The 11,491-nt window shown below is 37.1% G+C and overlaps 1 protein-coding gene across 12 annotated transcripts in view; it reads left to right on the top strand.

The window, feature by feature from the left end:
• The window catches only part of HERC1 (HECT and RLD domain containing E3 ubiquitin protein ligase family member 1), a 230,823-nt gene that overhangs the window by 137,873 nt on the left and 81,459 nt on the right, over nucleotides 1–11,491 (top strand). For all 12 annotated transcript variants that reach the window (XR_005196792.1, XR_005196793.1, XM_037731214.1 and 9 more), the window contains 6 exons: nucleotides 4,432–4,700; nucleotides 7,130–7,345; nucleotides 8,240–8,360; nucleotides 8,589–8,826; nucleotides 8,980–9,170; nucleotides 10,936–11,091. Coding sequence is in view for 10 of the 12 variants with exons in the window: in XM_037731214.1 (XP_037587142.1) it covers nucleotides 4,432–4,700; nucleotides 7,130–7,345; nucleotides 8,240–8,360; nucleotides 8,589–8,826; nucleotides 8,980–9,170; nucleotides 10,936–11,091 (1,191 nt within the window). In the remaining 2 variants the exon portion in view is untranslated. The remainder of the gene's footprint in view (nucleotides 1–4,431; nucleotides 4,701–7,129; nucleotides 7,346–8,239; nucleotides 8,361–8,588; nucleotides 8,827–8,979; nucleotides 9,171–10,935; nucleotides 11,092–11,491) is intronic.

Raw genomic sequence — 11,491 nt, 5'->3', positions numbered from 1 at the left:
ACTGAAAATTAAGCTTTTTTTTTTTTTTTTTTTTTTTGTATTTTGTAGAAACGGGGTTTCACCATATTGCTCAGGCCGGTCTTGAACTGGGCTCAGGCAATCCGCCCACCTTGGCCTCCCAAAGTGCTGGAATTACAGAAATGAGCCACTGTGCTTGGCCAAGAATTCTATGTGCTCGTTTACCCCTTCCAATGTTTTGAGGAGGAAATGTAAAATTTTTTCCCTCATACAGCATTTGCATTTACTAGTCTCAGTGGTCTTGAGTTACTGAAAGCCTGATGAGAGGAATAGGCAAGAGATAAAGATGTTTACTTATATCCTGTCTACTGAAATTAAATGGATGTATAAATGACAATGGGTGTATACACATTTTTCAGCTGCTCTTAACATGCCTGCAAGGGCTCCTCCTTGTGAGGGCTCATTGCCTGTAATCTCAATGTTTGACAATGGGGACAATAAGATTTACGCTGTTGAACCACAATTGCGCCTTTTTCTCCCTTCCCCTCAGTTAATGTTTCACAGTTGGTCTAAGCTCTTAGTCTAAGAAAGTGAATATGTAGGAAGGGGCAGAGAAATGTGGGCATGTACATTTCAGAGGTATCAAAGCTAAATTTACTTCTAAAAGATGTGGATGAAACATTTCTTCTGCTTAGCATCTCAGAGGAAATATGAGATTTGCATTTAGTAAACATTTATAAACTACTTACTATGTGCCAGGTGTTGTTCTAAGCCCTTCACAAATATTAATAACTCATTTAATTTTCATAACAGCCTGATAAAATTCTTGTAAAAAATATGTTAGTCATTTGGTACTTTGATAACACTGAAAAGATTTGCTATGGTTTTACAAAAACTAAGCTGATTCTTCACAGAAAGACAGTACCTTTTTGCAGAGACTTGATTTTAGTTTTCTTATTTAAGCTGAAGGTGGTACAGTGAAAGTGGTGGGATATCAAATAGCAACTTAAGAAGCAACATCAGAAATCTTAATAGTTAAAATACTGTATAGTTTGATTTTTGTCCCGAAGTCTCTAAATATTTTGTTAGGGTTTTATTGCTAAAATAATACTGGAAACATTTATCAACATGTGTGTTTCATGGTATAACATGTATGGGCGAAATGCTATTTTGTCTGTGCACTTCAAATTCGATGATATAAAGAAAAGTGAATGTAAATGTTTCTCTCCTGTATCAAATTTCTCCTTTTGTCTTCTGATTCTCGTGTGGTAGTGTATTTACTCCTTTTTGGCCAGTTGAGCCCCAGAAAAAAGAAGAGCTTCAAGCAAGTACATGATGGCATGTTTAATTTTTTTCCCCTTTTAGCTTGCCTACATATTTTATGGTTTATAAAGTATGTATTGCAGCTCTGCCATGTTCATTTTGAAAATTCCATTTAAAAACCAAACTTGTAAGGACAAGTAAACAATTTCAAAAATTTTTTGTTTGATTTTGTATTTCTTTATATATAGTAGGTGATTCTGAATTAATATTAAGAATTGGGCTTAGTCTCAGTTGCTGTATAGAAGCTTTTAATACACTTTTCAGATATAAAATTTCCTATATTCAGATAGTACAGAGCTAACCAAAGTTATCAGATTGTTATACTTTAAAGAAAAAATTAAAGTTCTTTCATTTCCCATTTCCATAAGTTTCTGTGTTTCAAGTACTTTTGATGTCAAACCAAATATTTTGATGAAAATTATTTATCCTGATGCGTCCGTATAGTTTGTTTCCTGTTCTTATATTTTATTTATACAGAGTTATAGTTGGGTTAATTTCATCCATTAGAACTCAGCAAACTACAGCTAGGCAGCCAAGTCTGGCCATCGCCCATTTTTGTGAATCAGGTTTGACTGGAACACACCTACACTCATTTGTTTATGTGGTTGCTTTCATAGTACAGCGGCAGAGTTGTGTAGTTGTGACAGAGACCTCATGGTCTGCAAAGCCTAAAATATTTACTATCTCACCCTTTACAGAAAAAGTTTGCTGACCTCTGCTTTAAATTGCAGAGGATTTAGTTTTGGGCTTCTTTAGCCATTCATTTCATCGAATATTTTGGTTTATATGAAGACGATTCAGTATTGGTAGATTCATGATTGAACCTTTATATAGGCAAGTAATTGAAATTTCCATCAGTGATTTGTGAGTTGGTTAATAATGATTATGTAAGACTACCGCCCATAAAATTAAGGAATTAATGTTATTACTCAACAAACCAATTTTTTTCTGCCCCCGTTTCCTCAATTGTGAAAATCAGATTCAATCTTTAGGGTCTCCTTTTCTTCTAATAATAGTTCCTTGCACATTTTTATTTTCATTTTGAAAAGTAATTCATAAGTATTAGAATCTAGAGGAATCATTTATTCTGAAATATTATTATTGAAAAGAAACCGCCCCCCCCACCACCATCACCAAAAAACTAGCTCAATGTGAGGAACAAAAGCTATCTATAAGTTAAGGCTAAATACAGATTCTGAATTTGGGGTACTTAAGGAAATGAAAAAAGAATACATATATATATATTTACATTAGCCTCTGCTTTCTTCTTAAATATTTTTAACTTAATACATTATGCATCTGTGACATTATTCTTTGGATTTTTAGTCTTTTCTGTGTTACATGAAAGAATATTCAGCTCTACAATTTGGGAAAATTTTTAGATAGGTGGTTGTTTTTCACTTTCAGCAAGACTGAAAATTAAGCTTTTTTTTTTTTTTTTTTTTAGGCAGGGTCTTGCCCTGTCATCTAGGCTGTAGTACAGTGGTAAAAATTAAGCCTTTTTTAATCTTAATAATACTTGCTAAAACACAGAAGGTAGATAAACCATATATTCTTTGCCATTCTACATTATTTTACTAGGATACATATAAATTATTTCATAGTTACTTTATAATATTAGCTCCCTGTTATGAATTCTGAAGTCTTAGGGTTTGATACCAGCATAGTAATTCAAAAATAAGATTACACATTGAATATTGTGTTAGTTTGTTTTCTGTGTGGACATTAGTGTTTAAGTAGTTACCTTCCCAAACTTTTCTATCTAGCTATATAACTGATACAGTTTTTATGATGCATATTTAATTGAGTACCTTAAGATGGTTTCCTAATTGAGAAATTTAGTATATTCACATAATAGGATGTTATACAGCAAACAAATGAACCATGGTTACACATAATAATGTGGATGAATGTTAACAATATTATATTGAATGAAAGAGTATGTTCAAAAAGGTGATATAAAATAATACTCTTTTTTTAAAAGTCGACAAGAACTAAAACCATTATTTATCTTGGGAATACATTAAAACAATAAAAACAAGGAAATAATAAACCCACGCTTCAGGATAATAAAACTTTAGGTAGCAAGAGATGGGCTGGAGGAGGAGCAAATAGATAGATATAAGTTACTGTTAGTTTTCTAGTTCTTGTATTCACAGATATTTATTATGAATATGTGATTTCAAAATTGGGCCATGCATGAACCAATGATGAGAATATGTCATGAACAAAAGATTGTAGTTAATCAAATTCATATACCTGAGATCAGTTAAAGATTTGTAAGAACTGGACATTAATATATTTATTTAAAGCTAATATTGGCATATGACTTGAACCGTTGGTCTTGTGTTCAAACATGTTAACATTTTGCTGTCTAATGTAAAGATTTTAGCTTAAAAAATACCTACTGGCAAATCTAATGGTATTATATTTAGCAACTATTTTGATGCCGCTTGATAATTTTATGTAGGTATCATTTTACAGTAAATCTCACATATTCTTGTCTGTGAAACTTTGCTTCCTCTATATAGGAGTTTCACAACCTGCAGTAAATATGCACATGACACAGTCAGTGAGAATGTTCCTTATATTAATGAAACCCAAAGGGTGATGTTTGTGTCTCCTTTTTGTGTAAGTTTACTTGCCCTTCTACATTCATTTTTTGGTAATGTTTCATTGCAGATATGTAGACACTTTGTTCAGTCTTAACTTTTTGTAATGATAATGTTGAATTAGATGAAATCTTTCTGTTTTGAGTAGGTCTTAACCGGCAGTGTCTTAAGTGCCTAGTTCCTTTTTGTTTGTAAATGATGGTCTGGTTTAATATTGCAGAGCATTTTAAGCTAAGCATTTTGAGAACAGCTTCTGCCTTTCTTTTTCTTGTGGCAGCGTGTTGCTAAAGCGCTTACAGAGACACTGGTACATCAAATAGGGCTTTCCCTTTATTTTCTTACATTGCTCTAATTTTTGTTTGTTTGTTCTTTTTTACCAAAGCATTTTGCTCAGATTCACTTAATGCATGCGTGTATTAAAACATGACTATCCATTTCTCACCAGTTGGTTATGGTAGCAGCACTCAGCCTTATCTAGTTTCAGAATGTATGCTCTACTTAATTGCCGTTGATACATGTTTGTTCTGTTTGTATATAGGTCCTTTGCACAGTCAGTTGGAATCCCTGAGTGACTCTTGGGCTCGCCTGAAACATAGCAGAGACTGGTTATGCAACTCCTCCTATTCCTTTGAGTCTGATTTTGATCTTACCAAGTCTTTGGGAGTTCACACTTTGATTGAAAATGTTGTAAGCTTTGTGAGTGGAGATGTGGGGAATGCCCCAGGTTTTAAAGAGCCAGAGGAAAGTATGTCTACAAGTCCCCAGGCCTCTATCATTGCAATGGAACAGCAGCAGTTAAGGGCAGAAGTAAGTCTTTGATATTTACTCCTTATGAGACCTCTGGAAACTTAAACCGAACCACTGAATGTATAGTTCTGGGAAGAACCTTTCCTTTTCTTTTATTCCTTGCCTTCTTTCCCCTACCTGAGCTTTTCAACATAACTTTCTTAACTAGAACAGCACATTATTTTGTTTGAACTAGACAAAAGTGCATTTTAAAATTGTCATCTCTGGGAACAATATACTCAGAAGTCTTCACATGTCTCCTAGAAGCTAGGGTGAGACTGGCTAATGACAATAGGTCACCAGCGCCTTCTTTTTTTTTTTTTTTTTTTTTTTTTTTTTTTTTTGAGACAGAGTTTTGCTCTTGTCACTCAGATTGGACTGCAATGACACTATTGGCTCACTGCAACCTCTGCCTCCCAGGTTCAAGCGATTCTCCTGCTTCAGTGTCCCAAGTAGCTGAGATACAGGCATGTACCACCATGCTCTGCCAATTTTTTCTGTATTATTAGTAGAGACAGGGGTTTCACCATGTTGGCCAGGCTGGTCTTGAGCTCCTGACCTCAGGTGATCCACTCGCCTCAGCCTCCCAAAGTGCTAGGATCACATACATGAGTTACTGTGCCCAGTCCTGAGCCTTCATTTTTGGCTCATTTGTCTCGGTCTAAACTAGACATCTGCTTTAGGTTAGAACCTCACAGAAATAATTGCTAAAATCAAGATCCGCTAATGAATGCTAAAATGAGTGAGCAAAACTTGAAAGAGACATAAGATGTTTGCATAGCCTTAAAGTATCTCCCTCCAAATACTTATTCATTGTTGTGGTTTTAACATGTCCACAGTTCTTTCATAGTTCTCCCTGCAGGAGGTGGAGATTAATTCTTCTCTCCTTGAGGGTAGGCTGGACATAGTGGTCTGCTTCTAACAAATAGGATATGGGAAGGGGATAAAATTGTAACTTTACATTGCAGAAACCTGGCAGGTATCACCTTAACTAAATGATTAAGATTAGCTGGGTGCAGTGACGCATACCTGTAATCCCAGCACTTTGGGAGGCCGAGGAGGGTGGATCACCTGAAGTTAGGAGTTTGAGGCCAGCCTGGCCATCATTGTGAAACCCCGTCTCTACTAAAAACACAAAAATTAGCTGGGCATGGTGGCAGATGCATGTAATCCCAGCTACTTGGGAGGCTGAGGCGGGAGAATCACTTGAACATGGGAGACAGAGGTTGCAGTGAGCCGAGATTATGCCACTGCACTCCATCCTGGGCAACAAGAGTGAAACTTCGTCTCAAAAAAAAAAAAAAAAAAAAAAGATCAAGATTAACATCACCAGTAATAAGTGAAATCATGTGCCCTTGATATAATGTGAACACTTTATGTGCTATTCTTTCCTCAAATCCATAATTCTATCTAATTGCTAGAAAAAATATTCAGACAAACCAAAATTATGGACATCTACAAAATACATGAACCACTCTTCCAAGGTGTCAAGGTTAAGAAAAATAAGGAAAGACAGAAATCGTCATAGGGTAAGAGACTAAAAAGTCATGGCAACTAAATGCAACACAGTATCTAGGATTAGATCCTGGAACAGGAAATGAACATTACAGAAAAACTGAAATCCAAATAAAGTCTTTTAATTAATACTGTTTTAGTTTAGGTTTAGTTAATAATATTGTACCAATGTTAATTTCTTAGTTTTCATAAATATACCATGGTTATGTAAGATATTAACATTAGGGGAAGCTCAAGGAAGAGTATACAAGAGCTCTCTGTACCATGTTTACAACTCTTCTGTAAATGTAAAATTGTTTCAAAATAAAAAGTTTTATTATTTTTTTTAAAAGAAGAAGGATAAGCTGATCAACTACAGTGATGTGCAGTGTCTTTCTAGGGAAGATAGGGCCAGATGTTCCAAAAAACCACAGAGAAATAGTTCAGAAGTATTTCTTATTCCTGGGCTAAAGAGTATTCATTCTTTATAAACTTATTATTAATAAAGGAAGCAATAACAGCACATACTACCTTATAGTTTTGAAACCTTCACATACATCTCCTTGTGAGCTTCACAATAGCTATGTGAGTAGACTAGTTAAGGCATTATTAGTCTTATTTCATATATGAGGAAACAAACTCAGGAAGTTAAGTGACTTTCCGAGGCCACACAGTAAGATAGAAGAGTCTGACCTTGAAACCATGTCTTCTACATCCAGAGCTACTACTTTTCCCATTGTACTCTAACCTTTTTTTTAGTCTTAAGTATGCTTATAGAGTTTTTAGAAATATCTTGATAAAAACCAGTAATAATAATAAAATAAATGTCTATCTTAGAATAGATTCATATGAAATGTCCAGATTTTCTAAATGCTAAAAATGCTATCTTTGGCATACAGAGTTCCTTTGTGTCTGAGTTCAGTGAAGAACTCTAAAATATGTTTTTTTCCCTCAAGCTTCGTTTAGAGGCACTTCATCAGATCCTCGTTCTATTGTCTGGGATGGAAGAAAAAGGTAGCATCTCACTGGCAGGAAGCAGGTTGAGTTCAGGCTTCCAGTCATCCACACTACTCACGTCTGTGAGGCTGCAGTTCCTAGCAGGGTGTTTTGGTTTAGGCACTGTTGGACACACAGGAGCCAAGGGAGAGAGTGGCCGATTGCATCACTATCAGGTGGGTGACACCTTGCAGTATATACAGATTTTAACTGCCTTTTTACAAAGCCAGTCTAATAATGTGAAGCTTTTTGGTGTACATGATTAAGTTTAAAAATACAAAGACTTGGGTTTTTTAAGATATCTCGTTGGTTTCATTTCCTAAGTAATGCAGTTGAGATTTGGTAAGCCATGGTACTATTGTACTACTGTAGATTTTTTGCTGGCTCAGTTTTATTAATCCTTAGCCAGATTGGACAGGTATAGATCTAAGGATAGAGATTGGAGTTTGAGAGGATGAGTTTCAAGAGTTGACATTTTTGACTTGATCATTTACCTAGTCTTATGATTCCTTTGGTAATTTAGAAAAAAAAAGTGTTTATGTCTTTCATATTTAGGTGGGAAAAACAGCTTTGTGAGGAATAGAAAGATTATATAGACTCAAGGATTATCGAGCATTTAAAATTAAATTTGGATGCTGAGCAGGGTGGTACATACCTGTAATCAGCATTTTGGGAGGCTGAGGTTGTTAGATTGCTTGAGCTCAGGAGTTTAAGACCAGCCTGGGCAATATGGCGAAACCTATCTCTACAGAAAATACAAAAAATTAGCCAAGTGTGGTGGTATGTGCCTGTAGTCCGAGCTATTTGGAAGGCTGAGGTGGGAGGATCACTTGAGCCTGGGAGGCGGAGGTTGCAGTCAGCCTGGATTGCACCACTGCACCCCAACATGGGTGATACGGCGAGACCCTGTCTCAAAAAAAACACAAAACTTTCATATGCTGAAATATTGTAAATGATTAAAAGCTACCATAATGCCCTAGCATAGACTAGAAATAAAATGTTATTACTTCTTTTTGCAAGCAGGTATTATTGTTGCTAATAGAAAAAGTAAATCTTTATGTGTAATTCAGGATGGGATCAGAGCAGCTAAGAGAAATATTCAGATTGAAATCCAGGTAGCTGTGCATAAAATTTATCAACAGTTATCTGCTACCCTGGAAAGAGCCCTGCAAGCAAACAAGCATCACATTGGTAAGTAAACTGTCCCTTCAAATACAAAGTGCAGGTTATGTTTTAGCCTGCGGTTGTGATAATAGTTATGGCCTATATTTTGTGTCTAACATTAGTAGATAAACTTAAAGAATAAATAATTGAAAATATAGTGTTTCATGTTGCTGTTAATATTTTAGAAAATGATTCTTTTTAGTAAATGCTTTGTTTACTGAAAGGAAGATTCTTAACTATCTCTCTGTCTTTTAGAAGCCCAGCAACGTCTCCTTCTGGTTACGGTTTTTGCCCTGAGTGTTCATTATCAACCAGTAGATGTTTCTTTGGCAATTTCCACTGGTCTGCTAAACGTATTGTCACAGTTGTGTGGCACAGACACCATGCTAGGACAGCCCCTGCAGTTGTTGCCAAAGACGGGTGTTTCCCAGCTTAGCACAGCTTTGAAAGTGGCCAGTACAAGGTTGCTCCAAATTCTAGCCATCACTACTGGGTAAGTATGGTAGATGTCTTTGCAGAATTATATGAGGCCTAGTCTTCCTCCATTTTAGAATTCTCCCATTCCCTCTAATCTGCTTTATGTATTTAAGCACTGTTACCCCTCTGTGTTTTTGCTACTTATTTTTTTTTCTTTTATTTCACATAGGACCTATGCTGATAAACTGAGTCCCAAAGTAGTTCAGTCCTTGTTGGATCTACTCTGTAGTCAGTTGAAGAATTTATTGTCCCAAACTGGTGTACTACATATGGCCTCTTTTGGAGAAGGGGAGCAAGAAGAGGGTGAAGAAGAAAAAAAAGTTGACTCCAGTGGAGAAACTGAGAAGAAAGATTTCAGAGGTAACGTAAGCCTTTTCCTCTGTCTTTACTTACAAGCATTTATTAAATCCCCATTGTATTCAATGATTAGAATGTAGGCTTCCTCTTATGAGGTCTGAGTGGATTTTTGTTTATTTACAAACCTCTTTTCTCTTCACATATATATGATTTAGATGAGCTTCTGACCAAACATCCTCTCCTTAGAGTCTTTTAACAGTGATGTTGCGACTATACTACCCATTCTCTAGGTTCAGTCTTTTCTTCGCTGTCCAGGCGCTGGGACCTAGATTTTAGATGACCGATTTCTTCCACGTTATATTTTGCCTACGGGGAAGCTCAGATGTTTTCTTAGCATTTGATCCTGACAAGCCATCTCTAACCCTTGATCCTGACAAGCCATCTCTGTTTTTTTTATTATTATTACTATTTTGAGACAGAGTTCTGCCCTGTTGCTCAGGCTAGAGTACGATGGCACGATCTCGGCTCACTGCAACCTCCAACTCCCGGGTTCAAGTAATTCTCTTGCCTCAGCCTCTCAAATAGCTGGGATTACAGGTGACTGTCATCACGCCTGGCTAATTTTTTTGTATTTTTAGTAGAGACAGGGGTTTTGCCATGTTGGCCAGGCTGGTCTCGAACTCCTCACCTTGGGTGATCCACCTGCCTTGGCCTCCCAAAATGCTGGGATTACAGGCATGAGCCACCGTATCCGGCCTCTGACAAGCCATCTCTAACCTAAGTCCTGACCTAAATTTTCCCCCAGTTCAGGTGCAGTGGCTCACGCCTGTAATCCCAACAGTTTGTAAGGCCGAGGCATTGTATTGCTTGAGTCCAGGAGTTTAAGATCAGCCTGGGCAACTTGGTGGAACCCCATCTCTACTAAAAATACAAAAATTAGCCTGGCATGGTGACACATGCCTGTAGTGCCAGCTACCCAGCAAGCTAAAGTACAGAAATTTCTTGAACCCAGGAGGTGGAGGTTGCAGTAGGCCAAGATCGCACCACTGCACTTCAGCCTGGACAACAGAGTGAGACCCTGTCTCAAAAAGAAAAAAAATTTCCTCAGCACCAAGAGTTTTGATATCTGATTTTTTTTGTTGTTGTTTTCTGGGGTTTTTTTTGTTGTTATTTGTTTGTTTGTTTTTTGAGACAAGAGTCTCACTGTGTCACCCAGGCTGGAATGCAATGGTACGATCTGGGCTCGTGGCAACCTCTGCCTCCTGGTTCATGCCATTCTCCTGCCACAGCCTTCCAAGTGGCTGGGATTACAAGCATGTACTACCATGCCTGGCTAATTTTTATATTTATAATAGAGACAAGGTTTTGCCGTGTTGGCCATGCTGGTCTTGAACTCCTAACCTCAAGTGATCCACCTGCCTCAACCTCCCAAAGTACTGAGAATACAGGTGTGAGCCATTGTGCCTGGCCTGATATTTGGGAACTGGGTTATATTATACTGGTTATATTATAACCCAGTTGTAGGAGGAGCTCGACTTCTTCCTAGACTCTTCTGTTCTCTAATCACCAATAATTCTTTATTGTACTTAGTCATCATAATTATAGCATGCTTATTTTTATTGTACAGAGATATAAAAGGTGTTTCAAGTTTAGGCTTTATTTTCTGCCCTTTCCCCATTCTATTCTTTTAAGTTTTCAGAATTCAATAGTTGACAGCCTAAGATTTTGAATTAGATTTGTGCTTACTGCAGTTTCGATGTAAATTATATGATATAAGACTATTTCTTGTTGGACTTGGTTGTAACATAAACTTATCTCTTCATTGTAGCTGCTCTTAGAAAACAACACGCAGCAGAACTCCATCTAGGGGATTTTTTAGTTTTTCTTCGGAGAGTTGTATCTTCAAAAGCAATTCAATCAAAAATGGCTTCCCCAAAGTGGACAGAAGTGCTTCTAAATATAGCATCTCAGAAGTGTTCTTCAGGTATATGTCCTTTCCTTTGTCTTAGAGTATTTGTAGGTATTGCATGTGTTTTATTAAGACAGTGCCAGAGTTTAGCAACATTGTATGTGTGACCTTGATTGGAAGGCTTTTCTTTCTTATTTTCTGCATATCTATTTCATCAAAAGAAAACTCTAATTTCAGGCCGGATGTGGTGGCTCACGCCTATAATCCCAGCACTTTGGGAGGCTGAGGCGGGTGGATCATGAGGTCAAGAGATCGAGACCATCCTAGTCAACATGGTGAAACCCTGTCTCTACTAAAAGTATAAAAATTAGCTGGGCATGGGGTACAGCCTGTAGGCCCAGCTACTCGGGAAGCTGAGTCAGGAGAATTGTTTGAACCCAGGAGGCGGAGGTTGCGGTGAGCCGAGATCACGCCA

This window comes from Cebus imitator, unplaced genomic scaffold (genome assembly GCF_001604975.1).
Source record: "Cebus imitator isolate Cc_AM_T3 unplaced genomic scaffold, Cebus_imitator-1.0 Scaffold386, whole genome shotgun sequence".
Lineage (NCBI taxonomy): Eukaryota > Metazoa > Chordata > Mammalia > Primates > Cebidae > Cebus > Cebus imitator.
Note: the sequence above shows the minus strand (reverse complement) of the source record. Positions and strands in the feature narration are given on the sequence as shown.